The following is a 24395-nucleotide window of genomic DNA, read 5'->3' on the forward strand; positions in this document are numbered from 1 at the left end:
TTCACTCACCAGTCTTGTTGTTTCTTTTGCTTGACTCTAACCTCAACTAATACTCCAAATGGACATGTGAGGCCTTATTGGAACCTATACACACACAACATCACAACCAATCCAATTTACATTAATATCACTCCAAAAGCTAGTTTCTAAATCAAATTCTACTAGTCATTCCTAATTGGCTTCCAACTATATCAAATGGCTATTCCGTGCACTACTCTAATCACACTAAAAATGAGTAAACAACTCAACAATAAAACAGCTCATAATTCCAATTACTAGCCATTATCAACAACTTAAAACCAAGCCTAGTTTATCAGTCACCTTAGGGTTTCTTTGTAGTTGAATTCCCTTTCAATAGCTTCCAAACAAATGTTAAAAATCTCTTTTTCTCTCTCTAAAACTTTCAACTAGTGAGAGAAAGTGCTGAACAAGGACTTTTTTGAGGGTTTTAAAGTGAGAGAGTGAAAGAGCACAAGGGTTCTAGTCAAAAGATAACAAAGGTATGAAAATTAGAGTTAGAAAGAGAAAGTTGTGTGTAAACCCCGACCCTATAAACACATGTCATGACATACATGCACTGAGCAGCATGTTATTACGCTATGGAAATCCCTAAGAATAGACGAAATCCGGTATTGTACCTAACGGTACACTTGAATTGATTTAACCTCGAACTAGTTCAAATAGGAATCTTAGGATGAAATTTAATATTTTACAGTCCAGGAATGACTAAAAATGATTGTTTAGAGTTTGATGGTTCATTTGGGGAAAAATTAAAAATTTTGATGTTTAGGGGCAAATCGTCATTTTGCCAGCTAAGATAATAATTTGATCATGGAGTGAAATTTTTGACCAAGATTAACTATTTGGAGTATAATTTAATGATAGGAAGTGAAAATTTTCAATTCCAGCAATTTTCGGAACATAGGGGCAAAATGGTAATTTTGTCACCTCGGGGTAAAACTGTAATTTTCAGCACCCAAAACTTGTCAAAATCATAGGATTTATTTATTTTTGGTATGAATAACTATGGTATTTCAAGTGGTGAAAAATAGAAGTTTAAAGGATGAAATATTAAAAACGAGCCAATGAAAAAGTGACACATGGCACTTTTTAATTGTTTAATATTATTTTAAAGGAAAATCAGCCCATTTAAACCCCACATCAGGTGATGGTCGGCCATAAGGAGAAAATAAGAGAGAAAATAGAGAGGAAAGGAAGAAAAGAGAAAAACCAAACGACAAGTAGAAAATTCAAAGGGGAATTCGCGTTTTTTGACCGTTTACGAGTCTAACGATAAGATTTTTTTACTTTAGCTTGATTTCTACCTTTCCTATGCCTTTGTTTCCATTTAGCATGCTTGAGGAGAGAGATCAAAAACTGATACCAAGGGCTGGCCAAATTTCAAGGGGGAGGATTTTGAATTTTTTAGGTTTTGATTCTTAGTTAAATTGGTAGTTTTAGTTAGTTAAATGTGTATAGAAATCAAATTGGACAAGAAAGCATAAAATTCTCACAATACCCACCCTTGGCTGAATATTCAATGATGTACAATGATGATGAACTCATTTTTATTCTAAGAGAAATGAAGAAAAAATGATGAAAAATGATTAAATGTGATAGAAAAACAAAGTGGAAAATTAACTGAGTTAATGTCCCATTTTTGGCCGAATTTTCCAAGGAGAAAAGTGAGCTGATTTTGGTGATTTTAAAGGGTTATTGGCTGATTTTTAATGGTTAGAAATGTTGGAGAAAAAATGGGACAATTTAGAGCTAAAATAGAGCGCGTTAGCAATTTATCGGGTAAAGTGCTAAAAATAGGTTAATACCGCGTTTAAGCCGTTTTAGGCTATTGCATTTCATACCATGCATTAGTATAGGATTTAACTCAATTAAATAGTGATTTAGCATCAATGTGGTGAATTGTGTAATTTGTGCAATGTGTCTAGGAGGAGAGCCTTCCGGTAAAGACAAGGAAGTCGTACCCGACGAACAGTGATCGGGGCACCTAGAAAGTATTTAATTTGTACAAACTGTGAGTAAACCTATTATTATTGTAAATTATCTAGAGTTGATTTTTAAATGCTCTTTATGTATTTTATGAAATGAAAATGAGATTAAAATGGGACTTTTGATGTTTTAGAAATAAATGTGACAAATAAATATATTGTGTTGATTATCTGAAATAAGAAACTTTTGATTATGAAAGTGAGTAATTGGAGGCTACCAATTGTCTTGAAAAATATATTTTTCTATGAATGGCTTATGATATATGAGTATATGTGGCTATATTTTATAATTGTATTGAGAATTTATGTAAGCTGTCTTTTACTATGCAGGCTGGGTAAATAAATAAAAGCCACGTTATATTATCGAAATTTTATTAAAATTGGTGGGTTTAGTCACTACAGTGGCGGGTTTCCGTGGACTGCCTATTAGAGGGGCACGGTAAACCCAGTTATATAGTTACTCTGAATGCATAGGCGATGAGGGTAACTCCCAAGGTAGTGTTAGAGCTCACTTCATGTCGAACCCCCACGTGAATGTGTAACTCGGCCAACGCTAAGGAATGACTTATTTTCAAAACTAACATGTGTTTAACATGTAAATATCTTAACAACCTTGGCGGACTCAATTAGATGCCTCTGCCAAGGTATCCCCGAGGACTAATTTTTGGCTTGAGCCCTGTTTCTAATAAAAGTCATAAGCCTTAACAACTGTTTTGGTAAATTACAAATATTTTATGGTTTAAGAAATAAATTGAAAACCTTATGAAATGGTTTGTGATTTGTTGTTTAAACTTGCCTCCATTTTACTTGCCTTTAGATATTTATGATAATGTCTGTTTACTCATTGGGATTGCAAAATCTCACCCACCTCCTTTCCAAATATTTCAGGCCTGTGGTAACTTGTAGATACCCTATTTTGTCGAGGATTCCAGTTGACCCCTCTATCTCATAGACAGTAGGTTACTATCACCAACGCTTGGTGTATTTATGGGCCACTTGTCATTGTAATTATTATTGTACATTATAACTTTATAAATTATTGTATGTATGAATTTATTTTACTTACACGTGATTCTATAAATATTGTTTTATATAAAAATACTATATTTTAATCAATATTTTGAATAGTAATATTTGTTTATAAATCCTTTTAAAAAAATTTTATCTTTTGATTTACTTGAGCCAGAAACGACTGGTAATTGTTTAAAACGGAATGTTTAACAACGATTGCTCACAGGAAAGGCAAGAAACTGATACATAAGCCTTGCGGGGTTTCGATTGGCCTTCCGGGTAATGAGTGTAAATCGAGACTTCGCAGCGGTTGTCATGGGCCAGAGGGAGGTTCCGGGTCATGACATTATGAAAGTTTCATATCAAGCTTCCATGGAGGATGGAAGCAACATGAGATGGAAGAAGAAGAAGGAGAAGAAGCTGTTGGAAGAAAAATATATTTATAGCTCAAGCTTATCCTTTCCACTTGAAATTATGAAAATGCCCTTAGCAAGTTAGCTTGTTCTTCTCCAATCCTCTGTGAAATCTTTTTACTCTTTTGACACTGAGGCCAAGTCCACAATGGTCTAAATATACTCGTGTTTATGAAAACTTAAAAATTTTGACTCGAGGTGCAAAATGACCATTTTGCCCCTGTTAAAAAAACTATAGCCACATTTAGTTTTCTTCGTGTTTTCATCATTATACATCATTTATTTGGTCTTTATGCTTATTTAGACCTTAAATATCAGAAAACTTTTTTCTGGGAACTTATTAGAGGAAATGACGAAATTACCCTTGGCTCGGGTTATTATGCCTATGCCTCGTTATGAGCCTATAGGGGCTGAGGTCTCAGAATTATTTGCAAAGCTTCAAACTTGTTTTCAAGCTCTTGTTTTAAAAACTCAAAGTCTTTTTTTGAGTGTTTTAACTCAATTTGCAAAATATTTCTTTGCTCAAAAACAGAAGTGAATTCTTGTTTGATTTGTTCCAAATCATTTTCAAGTGATGCGACCTTTTTCTTTAATGATTTGTATTTTGAAAAAAGTTTTTCAAATTCATCATACAGGCACTCATACTAATATCGTAAATCATCATAAGAATTAATGCAGGGGGATGAAGGTACCTCTGTTTCATCCTCTTGTGCCATTAAACAAATGTTTGCTCTTTCTTCAGATTTTTCATCATCAGTTTCAGAGCTTGATGTGTCACTGTCCGACCATGCAGCAACCACCATTGCTTTCTTGGATCTCTTATTTTTCTTGGGGATTTCATCTTTCAGCAATGGACACTCGGACTTGTAGTGACCAGGTTTCTTGCATTCGTAGCAAATCATCTCCTCCTTTTTTGTTGGAATCATTTTTGTTCTTTATTTTCCATGAAGCACCTTAGTCTTTCTTGAAACCTCTTCTAGGTAGCCTTCGATTTCTTCTGCTCAATAGCTTTCTGAATTTTCTTGCAACTCGAGCTAATTCTTCATCATCATCACAAGAAAGCTCTTCTAGCTATTTTTCAAGAATGCTAGCTTTAAGTGCAATACTCTTTTTCTTTTCCTTTGCTTCCTTTTGATCTTCTTCCTCTTCTTCCTTAAGCTCCATCTCATGAGTAAGAAGACAACCACAAATCTCATTGAGTGTGATGATGTTCAAATCTTTAGCCTCTCTAATGGCAGTCACTTTTGGCTTCCAAGATTTTGGTCGGCATCTAAGCAGTCTCTTAACTAATTCATGCTCAGGGATAGGCTTGCCTAACTAACTTAATTTATTAGTGATGTTTGTAAACCTATCAAACATGCTAGTGATGTCTTCACCAGGCTCCATTTTGAACATTTCATAATTATGTGTTAAGAAAGCAATTTTGGACTCTTTTACTTGAGAAGTCTCTTAATGGATTATTCTAAGTTTTTCCCACACTTGTTTAGCTGTGGTACAACTTGAGACTTTGTTAAATTCAGTAAGGGTCAAGGCACAATGTAATGTGTTGATAGCCTTAAAATTTATTTGAACTTTCTTAGTTTCAGCCTTAGTCCATTCAAACCTTGGCTTGGGCATCAACTCATTTGTCACTACATTCACGGTTGAGGGCATAAAGGGTCCACCAGTTATGACATCCCACATTTCATAGTCTATAGCCTTAATATAGATAGACATTTTTATGCTCCAATAAGAGTAATTAGAGCCATCAAACAAAGGTGGTCTATTTGTTGATTGTCCCTTAGCAACTGTGGCTTTTTGTTGAGCCATTTGGATCCTCCCAAAGGATGTTAAGCCTTAAAAATAGGGAACTAGCTCTGATACCAATTGTTTGTCCCTATAATATGTGCTAGAGAGGGGGAGAATAGCACAATTTGGCTTCTGACAAGATTGGAAACTAATTTCTAGAACTTAAGAAAACAAAAAACAGAGTATAAAATGCACAACAATTTAGAGTGGTTCGGTCCAAGACCTACATCCACTACCTTGATTATCCAACCAAGGATTTTCTCACAAACTCACTAACAATAGGTGAAATTCACAAGCTTCCACCAAGCTTTTACAATGGCTTTTACCAGGCTCAGCCACAACCTTTTACACTAGTTTTTCACGAGCTCAACTAAAACCCAAAGTGGTTTTCCAAGGCTCAACCACAACCTTTAACAATCAAGCTATCCCAAGCTTGAACAACCCCTCAGAGTGACTCCCTCACTTTAAGAATACAAGAGAAGTAGTAAAAGAAAGTACCTATGATCACTAGATGATCTGATTGGTACATGATTGAGTGCTAAATACAAATGCAAAGAGTATGCATTTAAGTGCAAACAAGTGCAGTGAAGCTTTTCTGGTTTTTCTACTTTCTATAGCTCAAATCTCATTCAAGGCTTCTCAAAAACTTGTTTCTTATTGTTGGAAGACCCTTTTATACTTGGAGATGCAACTTTGATGGCAGTTTGGCAGTTTATATCCGTTGGAAACAATTGAGGATGAGTTCTAGCCGTTAATCTGTCTTCTAGTGCTCTGATTCAAATTGCAGACAGAGAGCTCTTAGTTGACTAACTTGGTTGACTAAGTTAATTCTGTTTCTGGTTTGCAGATTCTAACAAAGGGCACTTAATCGACTGACTTGGTTTACTAAGATGGTTCTGTTTCTCAAATTCTTCAGCCTGTCATTTCTCCAATTTGAAATTTGGTCCACCAAAGTTCTTCCTTGTTTCACCAATAAGCTTCCTCCTTGTTAGTTAGTTACATCTTTGTTGATTTTATCCCTCTTTTTCCTTCAAAATTACTCTTTGAAGAGTTAATAAATTAATTTCATATATTAATTTCCTGCACACTCAAGTAAAGGTATTAGACACAAATAAATGGGAATGTTTTATTATCATCAAAAACTAATGGAGCCAACATGCCATCCACAACCAAACCCATCAGACCCACCATGAGAAGTGCATTTGGTACCTCACTCAAGTGTTTATGCAATACTTCTCATATGTCAGTTGTGTAAATACTCCGTAGACTTGAGAGACTAGGTTGTCTTGTATGTGAAGTACTATGTTTTGACTTCATCCCTACTAGTGTCTAACCAAGGATGTGAAAATAGGATGTTTTTGGGTACAATATGAAGCATATGAAGGAAAATAAGTGGTCAAGATTGGAATCATCACCTCAAGTGACTCAAAGGAAAATATCTCATTAGTTCTTGGTTGACATTAGCTAAATCAAATACTTGGCCAAGGTGATTAGGAGATTATGAAATGAGTTTCATAAGTCTCCATAAAGCTAATGATCTAACTGTAAAAACAAATATAGAGGTCAATAAGAGTAGGCACTACACCAAGCTCTTATCATCTCCGAGATATATGATGAGGGCATGAATTATACTGATAAATTGTACACTAAAAATTTGTCAAAGAATCCTTTAACTCTCTTAATAATTAAGAAGCCATGATACATTGCTAGATGCCAATCTTGGTCTATGGAATTTAAATAGCTAATGTTAAATTGAATATGATTTATTTAAATTAATCAATTAATAAAGTTATAACTCAATTTCATTGCCAACATGTTAGGAATCTAATGGGTCACACATAAAGATTGCAATTTAGATTAAATTAAGAGTGTGATGATTTAAGTTAGACTTAAATCAAATTCTTGGTTCTGGCTATTAAGAACCTAATTAAAAGAGTTTAATTAGGCATTAGTTAAATATTATAATTGTTATAATATTAAGGATTTATTTTTCAAATTTTAATAAGTCTACTAATTAAATTAAATCTAGATATAAATATCACATTATACGCACTCTTTTCTGAGGCAATAAAAGAAAAAAAAACTAATAGTGTTTCTCTTGAGTGCTACCACTTATGAGAGAGTTTTTCGAAAAACTTCTTCATTCATTCTTTACTAGAAATCAAAGAAGAAAAAAGGATAAATCATTGTCCACTTGCTAATACAAACCTGTGGCATAAAGCTCACTCCTTAAGAAGGATCCGTTGCAATTGGGTGTGCAACATTAGTGGCCAAACATTTAACTGGTTGAAATTCTTTTGTCACAGCCCAATTTTCGAGCCACGACGGGCGCATGGACCCAATGGGCATAGCCCACTAATCCCAAGCAAGCTTATTTATATAACCTATTCATCATTCTATCAAATGCTCCTAAAGTCACATTTCATAATTCCAACCTACAAGTACTTTAATAATGTGCTACAACAATCAAATACTTGCATTTACATTAACCAAAAATAATGTTAACCATTGCCAACTCATAGTGGCATTACCAATCAAAATATACATATATTGTCTAAGACATATATCTTAGTAATTTAGATCGCGTTTATCTATACACAACAAAAAGATACTCGACTTCCAGCAGGGTGACCTTGGTGAAGGTACACTATTGAATGCTGAGATACCTACCAAGGAGACGAATCAATGAGGACACCTTGAACTAGGTTCCAATTGCCCCCTGATTTGAAAACATGAAGTTAAAAGCAGTGAGTATAAACCCAGTGAGTATAAACCCAGTGAGTAAACAAAAGAAGGGAACAAGCAAACGATATGAAGAGATTTCGAAAACATGATGCACTTTAGTTACAAACAATGCAATTTAGTTTTCTTTCTTGTAAAGCCTTTTAATTCAACCTTTGATTATTTAATTCCTTAGCATTTAAAATCCCTGATAAACCATGAAGTTGAAACGAATGAAAATTTTAGCAAATGTCCACGCAAGACAAGCAAAACAGAGGGTTCCTCGCTGCAGCGGAAAGGCATTCTCGCTGTAGTGAAATTTAGACCAAAATTCCAAACCACCCGAGAGTTTCTCACTGTAGCGAGTTACAGGACTGCAGCCAGCCTCCCAACCTGAAAGTTTCTTGCTGCAGCGAGAAACAGAAGACCAGGAAGAAATTTCTTATTATATCAAGAAAAGGCCATGTTGCTGCAATAAAAAACTCAGTTTGAAATTACTCAGCAATATCCAAGGTTTAACATGTAGGATTCCACATACATTACAACCATATACCATATTCATAAACTTTCTATTGCATAAGTATATATATATATATATATATATATATATATACATATATAAACACAAATACCACCACCGCCTCACCCAGTTCATGTGCAACCCCCACATCGTGCACATCGTCCACACTTCCACACTCGTCATCACCAGCATATACTCCCCCACATCGCGCACATGCACAGCTATATTTATTACACAATATTAACTATCCATAGACAACATATATATATATATATATATATATCCACATAATATAGGAGCACAAGGATTAATCATATTACACATTCACAATATACAACATTTTATCAATGGCTTGTTCCCATGCAATTTAAAGAAAAACCAATAAAATATTTCTAGTGGTTCAATCAAGCACATAATCATCTACTCCAAAACATTTTTTACTACAAGTTCACTCACCGGTCCTCGTTGATTCTTAAATCGACTCCAACATCCTTTAATGGTCAAAATGGGGATGTGGAGTCTCGTTGGAACCTATTACACACAATAACATCACAAATCAACTCAATTCACATAACCACAATTCTAAAAGCTATGTCTTAAATCATGTTCTACTAGTTATTCCTAGCTAGCTTCCAACTACCATTAAGTGGCTAGCTATTATCAATATTCTAGTCACATTAAAATGAATAAACTACCTCAACTACAAAACACTCACAAATCTTGCCACTAGCCATTCTCAATAACTTAAAATCAACTCAATTTTATTACTCACCTTAGTAGCTTTGTTATTAAATTCCTTCTCAAAAGTCCTCAAGCTAGTATAGGAAGTCTCTCTTTCTCTCTTTAAAACACCTAACTAGTGAGGGAAAGTATCAAAATAAGACTTTTGAGGGTTTTAAGGTGAAATAGTAAAAGAGCACAAAGGACTTTGTGAAAAGGTGCACAAAAGCATGAAAATTGGTGTTGACTTGAGAAAATTTATGAAGGTTTCAAAGCAAGCTTCTATGGAAGGTGAGAAAACATAAGAAGGATGGAAGGAAGAAGAAAAGCTACTAAAAAAATGAGAAGAAGCTGTTGGAGAGTTAGATATTATGCCAAATATTTATCTAATTCTCACATAAATTACCAAAATGCCCTTAACAAGGTCACTTTGTCTTCCCCTTACCTTTATACAATCTTTTTACTTCTTTGACATTGAGACAAAGTCCATAGTAGTCTAGAAATACTTGAGTTCACAAAAACTTAAAAATTTAAACTCGAGATAAAAAATGACCATTTTGCCCCTAATATGAAAATTATCATTATTTCTATCTTCTTCATTCATTTTACCATCATTCATCTATTCCTTAGGCCTAGTTAGACCTTAATAACATTAGAATGCTATTTCCAGGAGCTCACCATGAGAAATGATGAAATTACCCCTAGTCTATGTTATCGCATCTACTTTTAGTTACGGGTCTATAAAGGTCGAGGTCTCATATCTTTAACACAAGAAGGAATTTATATTTTTCAACACAAAAAGGAATCCATTTGATTATAATATCAATTGGAAAGGTAAACACCTTTTTCTAATTTTCTATAGTGTTTAACTTTGTATTAAGTAACTAAGGTGGTCCAAAGATAGGAGGCATGGTTTTTATTTTGTTTCAATTTTTGTTATTCCGCTGCGTTGATCCTCTAATCATGTCGTTTCTAGCAAAGACAACACTACCAAATGACAAACAGAATCCTCTTGTGCTTTTGAGTCATCCAATAAACTAGCCCAATCACCATCACTATAGCTTAGTAACTAACTGCTTTCATGTTTAAATTTCTCAAGCCTAATTTGAGTGTGCCTTTGACATACTTGAGGATTCTTTTTGGCATAGTAAAGTGGAACTCTGAAGGGTCTTCATAAATTTGGATAATAGACTCATAGCAGATATGATATCAAGCCTAGTTGCTGACAAGCAAAGAAGAGAACCAACAATACTTTTGTAAATCAATCCATTTGTTTTGGAATAGCCATCTTCTCTACAAAAGTTTAACCCAAAGGCAAGTGCAGCATTGACAACCTTGCAAGATCTTATATTAAATTTGTTTAATAGATCCTTTTCATACTTGGCCTAATGTAAACAAACCTTATCAGTAGCTTGTACAACTTCAATTCCCAAAAAGTATGTCATTAACCCTAAATCTGTCATTTCAAACTCATTCATCAATTGAGTTTTAAACACCTCTAGATATTCACCTCCAAGATTAGTGATCAAAGATCATCAACATAAAGTGCTACTATAAGTAACATTGAGTCCTTTGAGCTTTTTATATATAATGTAAACTCATTTACACTTCTTTGGAACCCTTGATTCATGAAGTGTTTATCAACTCTTTCATACCAGGCTCTAGGTGCCTACTTCAAGCCATACAAGGCTTTGACTAATTTATGGACCTTATTTTCAGCTCCTTTCACATCATAACCCATAGGCTATTCCACATAAATGTGCTCAGATAGATATCCATGAAGAAATGTTGATTTGACATCCAAGTGATATATTTTCCATCCCTTTTTAACTGACAAAGCAGCAAGCATTCTAATGGTGTCATGTCTTGCCACAAGAGCAAAAATTTCCATATAATCAGCCCCATGCACTTGAGCATACCCTTTAACAGCTAGTTTTGCTTTGAATTTGTTCACTAAGCAATCCAGATTGAGTTTTGTTTTGAATATCCACTTGATTCCAATCATATTCTTATTTTCTAGCCTATTAAACAAGATCATTTTCTATTTTTGGTAATCATTTCCATTTCAGTATCCATTACAGCTTTCCAATTGCTGTCAAAAATAACTTTTTGACACTAGTAGGTTCTAATACTACAATGTTACATTTGTTGCAGATGTCTTCTAATGATCTTGTACCTCTAACTGCATTGCCTTCAGCTTTAATATCTAATAAGTCATCATATTTTCAATCTGCACATGATTTTCATCAAACATAACCACATTCCTTAAACTTTCCACAATTCTAATCTTTTAATTCCAACTTTGCCCTTCATAAAAAAAATGACATCCATGCTTATGAACACCCTTTTTAATTCAAGATCATAAAGTCTATAACCTTTAGACAATTCACTATAGCCATATATGCATAGCTGTAACAAACTTAGAATCAAGTTTGGATCTCTTTTCATCAGGAATTTTGGCAAAGCATACATAACCAAAAGTTCTCAAGTGTGAAACAGATGGTTTGTGTTCATACCACATCTCAAATGGAGTTTTTTGAGTTATGACTCTTGTATAAACCCTTTCAATTTATAATTGGTAGTATTTACTACTTCTACCCCAAATTGTTCTGGTGGATTCCTCTTATATCATAGACATCTACCCATTTCATCAAGAGTTCTATTCTTTCTTTCTGACTTACCATTTTGTTGTGGGTTGTAAGTCATAGTAAGCTGATGTTGAACACCAAGGTCTACCAGAAATGTCTCAAACTGCCCTGTTGTGTACTCAACTCCATTGTCCCCTCCCAATGTTTTAATGTTCAGATTGGTATAGTTTTCAACTAATGCCTTGAATTTTTTGAAATGAACTAGGCCTTTGACTTCTATTTCATAAAGTAAACTTAGTAGAATCTTGTCAAATCATCAATAAAAGGAATATAAAATCTACTACCACTCAATGATGGAGTTTTTATTGGACCACTTATGTCAATATGAATTAAATCCAATTTCTGAGTAGCTCTCCATCTACTGTCCTTAGGAAAGGTCTTTCTTGTCTCCTTACCAGACTAACATGTTTGCCAGAGTTTGTCTAGTTTTGTGATTCCAAGTAGGCCTTCAACAAGCTCTTTTGAAGCCATAAGTGATAGTGAATTATAATTCTCATGTCTTAACTTTTTGTACCAGAGTTCAAATACATCCTTTTCACTATAAAAGAGTTAAATGATAAGTTTCAAATAAGTTCAAAAGATAACAATTTTTTCATCTCAACAGTAAACAACTCAACACCTAGAAAATCAAAAACAGTATAATATTTAACCTTGAATAGTAAAACATGATTACTATCTACCAACTAACCTAAAATAAGCAAATTTTGACTTGCCTCAAGGACATAATGAACACTGGTGATGTATTTTGTAACTGATACAGTTCTTACAACCACAATACCAGTACCAATGATTTTCAAGAAATCACAATTTCTAATTTTAACTTTAGATTCAAAACTAGTATCAAGTTTAGTGAATTAAGATTTGTTGCCAGTAAGGTGATGTGAACAACCATTATCAATTAGCCAAATACTTGTTTTACCAGAATCCTCACTTGTTTTGGTCATGAACAAGACTTTTTTTAGCTTTTTCAGTCTGTTTAGCTACAGGAGCTTAGCCTGAACTTTATAATTTCTTAGCTTTGCAGAGTTTCTCAACGTCTCCCATTTGCTAGCATGTATTGCCTTGAACATTAGGCCTATACCAGCAATATCTTGCTGCATGATTTCTCTTCTTACAATTAGGGCAAAAAAAGTGTTTACCTACTTACTTACCTCATTTCCCTTCACCAGTTTTGTTACCTTCTGCTTCAATCTTCTTAGAGCTATTTCTTTTGACTTTTAGACCTTTAGTCTTTATCACTAAGGCATTTTCAACCAAATTTTCTCTTCTAAGAGCTCCTTTGATCTTAGGCTAGTAAAGCTCATTTACTAAGATTTGAGTTCAGTCGCTAAAGTCTTCTAGAGAAGACATTTTAGCTTTAAACCTCTCTAGTAGACTTATAAGAAACTTATTTACAACTCTTCTCTTTGCCATTTCTTCTCTAAGGAGTCTCAATTGGTTCACAACCTTCAATATTCTATCTACATAAGCCTGAATTCCTTCTTTATCCTTCATCTTTAGAAGCTCAAATTCCCTTTATAGATTCAGTATCTGCATCATCTTGGCTTTGTCATTCCCTTGAAACTCATCCCTCAATGTGTCCCTAACAAGTTAAGGATCATCAAAGTTTATAATTCTTGCAAATATAGCATTAGAAACTGTAGATTGAAGGTAGGACAAAGCCTTATACCTTTCTACAACCTCCTCACTATGCTGCTTTATTTGTGCCAATGTAGGATTTGTAGGCCTTTGTATCGAAAGTTCTCTCGTTTCAACTACTTCACAGAGATCAAAAGCTTTGAGATACGATCCCATCTTCACTGCCTAAATCTGGTAGTTTAAGCTTGAGAAAATTCGTGGTGATGAAGTTAAAGAAGCCTGCAGTAGCCATTGAAACTTAACTCTAATCAACTGATGAACTTTCAAGAGCTGATTTACAAAACCAGCAATAGGTCCCTTAAGAATGATGCTTTGATACCATGAATAGGTTTTGAAAAGAAACTTTTTGAAGAAAAATTGAAAAAGCTAGAAGAATAGAGAAAAAAAAAAGACGCTACAAAGCAGAGAATCAAAGGCAACCACACCATAGCGGTTGCATTTTTCATTTATATACTCTCCAAAATATTTGCAAAGCCCTTAGATTCAGCCTTGAGAGACTAAATTGAGTCAAGTTAGCTAAGCACAAAATGATTGCACAAAACGATAACGAACTAAGAATAGCAAATATGGTTGTTCAGCCTTTAACAAAAACAACAAAATGATAACTCTAATGTGCATATGGAGAAAATAAAAGAACATGACTTAAACGACGCAAAAAAGTGTTGCACAACTAAACAAGACAACCAAAATGGCTCAATTGTCTATAATTTCACCACAACTAATTGAAAGAAATAAAATAACATAATAACCAACTTTTAGACACTTTTAAACTTGACAAGGAAACAAATGACACCATATGCAACTAAGCCTTCTTCAATCTTAAGTCATCAGTTGATTCCCGCCATATTTAACTGTTACTGAATTTCTAGATAAAGGGTCATTTCATCAACATTTTTGTGATGAAATCGAAATAGATTTGATTTGAATTGGAATGAATCGAAACATTTTTTGTGGTTTGGATCAACTTTGCGAGCTCTATCCCTCTTTATATCTGTAGTTCAAATCCCCAAAAACCATGCATATCCATAGGTTCTACTATTTGGGAGGATAACGCTTATATAAGTAAATAAATTTTGAAAATTAATAATTTGAATAACAAGATGGAAACACCCATTTTTTGTCATTTCCTAGTTAATTTCCTCTTGCTAAACATGACCAGTTTTATTCACGCCGTTAATTGTTGATCACTATTTAATTATTATCCTTACTCTGTTATGTAATCGAAAAATTCTTCATTGCATCCCTATAAATACCTGTGACTATCGAGTTACAATGCAATATTACTAAGTTATGTGATCGAAAGATTCTTCATTGCATCCCTATAAATACTTGTGACGTATCGAGTTACACTGAAATAGTACTAAGTTATGTAATCGAAAAATTCTTTACTGCATCCCTATAAATACATGTTTAATGTAAGATATGCTGTCTAATTAGGCAATATGGCTGTCCGGGTTCCGATACTATAATTAGCGGAGATTTTGGACAGCTGTAATGAGGCTGCGAATGCATGGAACAAATAAAATAGGAATTTGGAACTTGGAATACTAGTATGATTTATGGCCAGGTATTGGAATTTGGAATTTGGTTCGGTCTGGACAAGGAGCGTGATTGGACAAATAAAATTGGAGACAATCTGGTAATTTAATATGTACGATTTATGACCTGGTTTTGGAATTTGGAATTTGGCTCCGTCTGAGATCTTATATTTTAACCTAAATTTCAATAAAAATTAATGAAATAGTACATATGAGGTTCCATGACTATTATCTCGGGTATTTTTCTATGAACAAACAATAAAAGAAATGACTTGGCAATAAAAAAATTATGACCCAAATTGTTTTTGAAAACTTATTTCAACTGTATAAATGAAATATTTTTCACTATTAAAAATTAATCAAAATAGAAGTAGGATGGCAAAATTTAAAGCAATTGAAGTACGATGGGAACATTAAACCATAATATAGTGGCAAATTAGGTATATATCCCTATTTCCCTTAATTTCTTGTAAATTTTCCATGAATCAAACAAAAGCTTTACCATTCTCAGGTGATTCTTGTAGTTAAACAAGACATTAAAAGTGTTTGTTGGAGTTCAAGGAGACCCCAGCCGTTACAGGTAGCTAGCCAAACCTAATACAAACAGAAATGGAGGGCTTAGTGGCTAGCCAATTTTGTGAGATAATCTGGTGATTTAATGTGCGTTATTTTTTTCAAAGGTAAAGATATTATCAATAAAACAGGGAAGGAATCAATCCCTGTGCAATTACGACCAGAAAACAGCACAACAACAAAACAACTCGACCAAAGGATGAGAAAACACAACAGAGGAATCCGACCTGGCCAAAACAGGAAAAAAAATAACAAGAAACAGCCCTGCAAAAAACAACCAAGAACACGAACCAGAAGGCACAAGAAAAAAGCCCATCAGCAGGGGAAACACGAAGAATCAATATGGGTAAACAACAAGACACAGAAAAGCAGCAAAAATCGTGATGAAATCAGAAACTCTGCCGACCCCCTCCTTAGCCAAGCAATCAGCAATGCTATCACCAGAACTTGGTAAATGAAAAATCTCCCAATTGATCACTTTAGAACTGATGCTCTTAATCTGAAACATAATGTTACGAAAATGACAAGGAACAGTCCCTGGATCACGAATCCACTTAACCACATTTATTGAATCGCTTTCAATAATAAGATTATGAGAACTCATCCATGTTGAAGCAGTAAAAAGAAGAAATGCTTCTCTGACAACGAGTAACTCAGACATATTTACATCTCCCCAACCTGTAGATTTAGAGAATTGCATCTTTAATCTACCTTCACTGTCTCTAAGAACACCACTAATCCCAGTCTCACCGGGGCAACTTTTAGAAGCTCCATCCATATTGAATTACCAAGAACCGGTGGTTTTCACAAATATTTTCCTTAGCCAATTTCTTTGAATTATGATCAGGTTTTTTCCTTTTGGGCTTCCGGATATTCTTAAGTCCGTATTTAGTGTTTTATGGGGTTTTTTTCAATTGTTTTATGTTATTGTAAGCATAAAATACAAAGTTTTCTACTTTGACAATTAGCTTTAAAAAAAACATTGATTGTTGATTGTTTATAGTCAAATCGAGTTAGATCCTATTCGAATTTGAGTGACAATACAATAAAATAGAATTTTAATCACACTTCTTTAAGCGATATATTTTTTTATATAGTAAAATTTTAAAAAATGTACCTATTTAAACTTTTAGCTTCGCTTTTTTCATATTTAGTAGTAATATAAAGAAGATTAATATTTAATGTATGACAGTGTATAGGTTTCTATACATTGTCTGCTTACCAAATGCTGTCACCTCATTAATAAGATAAAACTAAAAATCTTAAATAATTATATTTAAATATTAAAAAGTTTTTTAATAATTAGTTAAATAAAAAAATTCTTTTTTTTCTCTCTTTAACTCCCTTACAACGTCCTTTGATTATTCTCTTCTTTTTAATCCTAACTTGATTATCTTCTACTCCCATTCTTCTTCTTTTAGCATTAAAATTAAGTTTGCAAAATTGTTCAACTTCAAGAGATTTTCATATAATTTTTACATTTTTAAGTAATTTTTACAATTGATTTAGAGTTATAATGTGATAATCAATTTTTTTCAAATAAATAAATTAGGGTTTTACTTTTAATTTGAGTTAGGATTTTGATGTGATAACTAATAAAAGTGGTAAAAGTAATTAACTAAGATCAATTTAATATCAATTAAAATTCTAACAAAAGTTATGACAAAATTTTTTCAAAATTTTTTCAACACTAATACTATCCCACAGCCACAATTTAAGGAAGGATTCGTTATCACAATTGGTGGTCAAATCAGTCAGTTGCCCACCCCATTTGGTAGCGGTCTTTTTTTCTTTCTCTTTTTCTCAACAAAAAGAAAATCTCCACATCAAATTTTTTACTTTTTTTTCTCTCTCTTAAGGTTTCAGCAACATACCTTCTTAAGAATTTAATAAAATTTTACTTTGGATGCCTATGGAAGAACCAGAAAAAAAAAAAGTGAAAGAGGTTGGGAAAAAGTGAAATATTTTAATTTGTAATTTTAACAGAAGAAGAAGGGATGAAGAAGATGGAGTTAGAGAGAGATAAAAAAAAAAAAGCAAAACAATAAGATAACATTGTGGGGGAGTTGGAGAGAAAAGAAAAGAGATATTTTTGTTTTTTATTTAATTAATTATTAACAACTTTTTAATATTTAAGCTTAACTCCTTGAAAATTTTTAGTCTTATCTTATTAATGAGGTGGCAACATTTGGTGAGCTGAAAGTCAGTACACTAAATACAAATCTATATAAAAAAGTATAGCCTTTACTAATGTATGCAACTTTTATTATTACATTTGATTCATAGTGGATCTAAAAATTTATATGGTGAACACAAATCTATAAAAATATTTTATAAAATATAAAAAATATATTATTAAAAATATTTTTAACAACATATTTAAAAAATGTGCTGTATTAAATCAAATTTATTAAATTATCAAACTGGTTTTACGAGTTCGGATCAAATGGGCTAGCTCTATCCATCTTTCAATCCGTAGTACAAATCTCCAATGGTCTATGATGCCTATCCATCAACATGATTTACACGTGGGTTCTACTATTTGTTGGCATAATGCTTATATAAGTGAATAATTTAAAAATTAATTATTTGAATAACAAAACCAAAAGACATATTTTTTATCATTTTCTACTATCCAATTGCTAAACAAGATCAGCTATTTCTGCTATTAGGTTATGGATAAATTCTTCAGCATCTCTATAAATACCTGTAACCGGTCGAGTTACAATGCAATATTAATCATTTTAATATTATCATGGAAGCAAAAGGTATTGAACGGCGATCAGCAGGTAACCTTCCTACTGTTTGGGATGGTGAACTCGTCAAGTCCTTTACCACACCCTACTCAGTAAGTTTACTTTCATTAGATGCCCAAGCTTCATCACCTTAGAATTACTCTGTGTTTAACCTGTACCACTTTATTTTGGCTAACCTTGCAGTTCGAGAGCCATGGCACTCGTCTTGAGGAACTTAAGCAAGGTGGTAGGGATTTACTTGCTACCATGAAGGAACCACGTGACCAACTGGATCTGATCAACACACTGCAACGCTTAGGAGTGGCTTACCACTTTGAAAAGGATATCAAGGATATTCTTGCTAAACTTGTTGATGCTAACATTGCCACTGATCTTTACACTGTTGCCTTGCAATTTAGACTAACACGTCAAAATGGTTTCTTCATTAGTACAGGTTATATGCGCAAAATGCTATCGTTATTTTTAATATATAGTTTTAATTTTTTGAATAGCATTTCATTAAAGGACATTATATCTAATTTATGGTCATTCTTTTGATTTTTATTTGTGCAAGTTTTCAAATTTGAAAAGTTTGTCATTTCGTCATCGATAACCTTATCAAACCCCATACTAAAACTTAAACATAATACTTGTCCATTTCCTATCAACTAAAGTTTTGAAATAATTGGACAGCCAACTTAACATGATATTAGAGCTTTAATTTCGAATCGTAAAAGATGGTTTTTCTCCCTTTAATATTGTTTCAAGTGTTTGGTTACAAATTAAACTTTGCAATACTTCTGTCATTCTTTTTGGTCGCAGGTTATTTCAACACTTGAGTCCACCTGCAAGCCCATTAAATATTCATATGAATTATATGTGAAGGAGCGTGTTAGAATTTAACTACAATAATCAATTTAACATGTCATATTGACTAACAAGGCTCAAATGATAGTGTAAACATCTTTTTTATTTTTAATTTTACTCCTTAGTTATTTATATATAATTTTTGACAAATCTGATTTATTTTGCTTTATTGAAATTTATGGCAATAAATATATATCCATGAATACAATATCTTTTACCAACCTATACCTACCTCTCTTGAAAGGAATAGTTTGTCAATGTAAAAAATGACGGGACCAGATGCTGTTACATAGTTTTGCATTTGTAGGAAGGGCATACATCCCTACACGGGATTCCCCTCCTTGTTTATTTAGGCACCATACATACTCAAGATACGGGGTGAAAATGTGCAGATGTGTTTAATAAGTTCATGGAGAGAGATGGAAAATTCATGGACAGCTTACGGGAAGATGTTATTGGGCTATTGAGTTTATACGAAGCTTCGCACCTTGGGATGCCAGAAGAAGATGTTTTAGACGAGGCCCTGAATTTTAGTACAAAACATCTGTTAGTGTTAAGAAAGAAGATGGATGGAAATAAAGCTGAGCAAATACAACAATCACTGGAATATCCACTGCACTGGAGGATGCCCTGGACAGAAGCACGAGATTTCATTGCTATCTACCAATATGATGCTAAGATGAATTCGGTTTTGCTCGAGCTTGCCAAGTTGAACTTCAATATCATGCAATCTGTTTATCTGAAGGAGCTGCAGGAACTAGTGGAGTAAGATCTATTACAAAATAAATCTTAAAAGGAAAAAAATAAGAACTGTTAAGCAAAGATTGTTATCAGGATTTGAAATTACCATTACTTGATATCATTAATTAGTTAAATTACATTGGTAAGAAATCATATTTTTAAATTACTATTACTAGATATCATTAGTTAAATTAGATTGAAAATAAATAAGATATTAAAATGTTATAGTTTTTTTTATGGGTAAAAATAAAAATCTGATAGTTAAGAAATTTAATTTTCTCATCAACTTAAATCATTGAAATTGTTACTGTTTTTCAATTGATTGGGCAGGTGGTGGGAGGACTTGAACTATAAGGAAAGGCTACCTTTTGCTCGGGATAGGCTACTTGAGTCTTATTTTTGGACAATAGGGAGTTGCCCTCCGGGGCCCCAATTCTCCAGATATAGGAGAAACCTCGCGAAATTCGCATCCATGGTAACAGCCTTAGATGACATATTTGACGTATATGGCTCACTCGATGAGCTTGAGAAGTACACGGATGCAGTAAATAGGTGAGAAATTTAGATTTTCAACGACTTCTTTCCTTAGTCATAGCAAAGCTCTTGAAAATTTGTGTTCATTCTATGTACACGTTTCCAAACTCTTTTAATTACAAACTTTTCCCAAATTGCAGATGGGATCTTAATAAGGCAATGGAGGAACTTCCAGAGTACATGAAAGTATCCTTCTCAGCGATGTACAACCATGTTAGTGAAATGGTCCAAGATGCCTTGAAAGATAATGGCATGGATATTTCACCCTATATTAAGGAACAGGTATGTTCATAAAAAGAATAAATAAATATAACAAGTTCGATACATAATGGAAAGGCCAAATAAAATATTATTTATTTGACCTTCTTGAACTTTTATGGAAATTAAGATAAAAAAAAAAACCTTTAGTTTTAGTCTATTTGTTAGAAAATATTTCAAAACAATTTTGCAAATTAATTGATGTTTATGATTTTTAATGCCAAAGAGTAAAAAAATAAATCATAAATAATAATTTATCAAATATGAAAAAGAATATTAGATGTTTAAAAATATGACATAATTTTAAAGAACAAATGAAAATTATGCACGGAGTACGTACATAATGAGAACTTTATGTATTAATTATAATTTACACTGACTAGTTGACATTCAATTTTTGTAGTGGTCTTGTTATGTTAGAGGATATCTCAAAGAAGCACGATGGTTTCACAGTGGATACACTCCAACGGCGGATGAATATCTTGAGAATGCTTCGGTCTCGATTGCTATATCTATATCCATTGTCTATGGCGTTTTTGGTGTGGCAGGACACTCTATAAACGAATATTTGTCAGAATTTGTGGAGCATTGGTCTGCCTCTGACTTAGTTAGGTTGCCTGCCTACATTATTCGACTCATTGATGATTTAAACACTGCCGAGGTTAGTTCTTACATGCATTGCTATTGCTTTATTGCTGTACCAATTTAACATTTCAGCAAATCTCTCTCGCTTGTCTACCAAACTAGTGGCTACCTATTTTATTATATATTTCAATAATTCGTTAAGTCAGATATTACTTATCTTTTGAAGATTGAAATGAAAAGGGGAGAATCAATGAATTTCATCCATTTTTACATGACCCAAGAAGGTGTTTCGGAAGAAGAAGCACGTGATCATGTCAAAGCCTTGATAAGAAATTTGTGGAAAAAATTGAACAAAGTAATAGTTAAAGATTCTCTTCGAGCACCCGACATTGTGAAAGTTGCTGTCGAAATGACACGATGTACTCATCGGATCTACCAATATGGCGATTGGTTTGGCATTCAAAGCAAAGAAAATCAAGATTGTGTCAAGTCAATCCTTGAGCCCATTCCGATGGAACAATGTCATCAAGCTTTACTGAAATAAGCTTTTGAAATTTCAGCCCAAGAGTGGCTTCATAAGTTGATTTTATGCTTTATGAGGTCTTATGAATAAGAGGTTGCTTATCTTTTTCTAATTGATTCTTGCTTGCTGCTATTGCCATGTTGTATTATTTATTGCACTTAGTTCTAATAAATTATATTTATGCTTGAAGGAAAATTTGTTAAAGCTATCAGGGGCCCTATGTAGTACATATTGAATCAAAATATTAAATGCAATCTCCATTTCCAAATGGATAGTTGGTCTTGCTCTTAGCAATTCTGATGTAATTAGGAAAAGCACTACTAACCATAAACATTTTCCCATTATATATCTACTTACATCTATAATCTGGTTGTGTGTGTCATAATGTGGGGGTTCGGAAACCCGACTGTTTGATATAAAATAGAATTATTACCAATCTTGTTTGTCTGTGTTTGATTGACCACCTGTTTGAATTTACTTTATATAATGTTACCTCTTTTTTTTTTTTTTTGAAAGCTAATGACTTTGAATTAATGAAGAGAACAACAAAAGCAAACACATAAGCGTGGCCTAAATAGCCTTCCCATGTGATCTCAAAAACTTCAGATGAGCAAAAATAAATCTGCTATAGTAATTATATAGCTTCGTCAACAACTCTTCCTAACAACACCTTTTACGATATTGTCACTATCTATTTTTAGGGGTCCATGACTAGCACAAAAACATAGAGGTGGGTATAGCCCACTAGACCTAAGCAAGCCTCTTACATTCATATTATGAAACTCTTACCTTTTATGAAATGATGTTGTTTAAACTTAAGTAAATGTTGGACAGATTTGAATGAATTATAGGTTAATGTAATTGGAATGTTGGTTGAGTTTTTCCAACTATATTCACATGAACTTCCTGCTGTGATGTTGTTGGATTAATTGGTATCAATGGTTGAAAGTATGATTAGATAAGGAAGCCAAAGGAAAGTAATTTTTGCAAATAAGGCATGAAGGGTCGATCCCATGGCAAGGACGGGTCGATCTAGAGAGGTTTTAAGCTTGATATAGCTATTGGAATAGCCAAGGATCAACCTCCATGGACAGGTAAATCGATCACCACAGCACAAGGTGCTTGTATGAGTGTTGTTGAGTTTTCACACGAGTGCACGGTATCGCAAATAAGTAATATAGTAACAAGTAGAGTACTGTTTCCAATAGGGATTTGTTCCTAAAGTTTTACTAAGTATTAAAATTTTATAACAAATCAATCTTATTTAAATAACTGAAATTTTAAGAAAATTAATTAATACTAAATAAAAATAAACACTAAATTAACTATCAAAAATTAAAGTTACTTGAGAAAGACCACTGACTAAAGACCTAGGATTATGGGTTCATTTAATACTTTATCTGATACCAATTTCTCTTATTATTTACTTTCCTGGGTGGTTTTACTAACTTAAAATCCAATGCTATGTACAAGTCTCCATCTAGATGCTTGCACAAATAACTAACTTAATTAGTTAACTATATGTTTATAGGAATCAATTAAATTAAGTTCATTAAGCTAGTGTCCTAATTTGGCTATATATGGCAATTGGCATATGTCTACCCACATCATGATCACCTAAGTGGCATGAACATGCTCTATTCAAATCCTAGTCAATCTAAAATCTCTCTGTCGAGTCTCAATTAGACTTACAAATTAGTTAATTGTTTACCAAACAATTAAAAGCATTAAGAACATATTTGAATAAGCAAAACTATATCCATTCATGATAAATAAAAGAGAAACTAATATTCAAACTATATGTTAAAATCCACCATAATCCTCGAAAAACAAATTAGTTCATGATATCTAAGTAAAATATTATCCAAAGAAATTTAGCCATGAATTCAAGTCAAAGGAAATAAGAAAAACACAAAATAGAGAAAGAAAATAATGTTGAAGCTTTTTTATCTCAAATCTCTCTCAATTTCTCTTCTTCTCTTGCTTGATTCTTAGCTCCAATTCTCCAAACTAGTTGTTGTTGTTGTCTCTCTAAAATTCTTTGAAAAAGTCCCTTAAATAAGCACAAATTAACTTGATTTCCAAATTTCCCGTTAGACAATTATTTTTGGAAATAGGCTCCAGTGCTGTAGCTCTCAACATTTCTAACTTTGAAGTTTGCCACAAATTCCTTTCAGTGCCATGGCTCTCAAGTGTTCTATCTTTGTTTTACTTTCTTGGTGCAGTACTCTCTATTTGACACAAATTTTAACCACTTTTCAATTGAAAAAAAGCAATGTGATAAACAGAAAAGTTGTAGTCCTTCCTCTCAACTTTCTAGTGGTTAAAGAATCACATCATTTGAAGTTCTTTAAAGAGAGTTATGGAAGAAATACCGCAACATATTCAGCAAATTCTGCACCTAATCATTCTGCACATTTCACTTCCATGAAGGTTTTTACAGTTGAGAACATTCAAAATAGAGAATAAATTACTGATTTCTCAAAGTAAGACTTTTGATATGAAAATGAGCTCAAATTACTCAGATTAAAAATAATTCAACATGCATTAAACTAAATAAAGAAAAATATAAAAAT

At 33.1% G+C, this 24395-nt stretch overlaps 1 protein-coding gene across 1 annotated transcript; it reads left to right on the top strand.

Annotated features, from left to right (window-relative positions):
* Positions 1 to 18304: 18304 nt before the first annotated feature.
* On the top strand, positions 18305 to 22014 carry LOC148761754 (putative terpene synthase 9). Its single transcript, XM_088808425.1, has 7 exons — positions 18305 to 18424; positions 18516 to 18765; positions 19571 to 19943; positions 20250 to 20471; positions 20594 to 20735; positions 21115 to 21372; positions 21523 to 22014. Exons 1-7 carry the CDS (start codon positions 18332 to 18334, stop codon positions 21838 to 21840), a joined length of 1656 nt encoding a protein of 551 aa, XP_088664551.1. The 5' UTR covers positions 18305 to 18331; the 3' UTR covers positions 21841 to 22014.
* Positions 22015 to 24395: the final 2381 nt, after the last annotated feature.

Source organism: Theobroma cacao, chromosome 7 (assembly GCF_053813885.1).
Source record: "Theobroma cacao isolate CCN51 chromosome 7, ASM5381388v1, whole genome shotgun sequence".
In the NCBI taxonomy this organism is placed as follows: domain Eukaryota; kingdom Viridiplantae; phylum Streptophyta; class Magnoliopsida; order Malvales; family Malvaceae; genus Theobroma; species Theobroma cacao.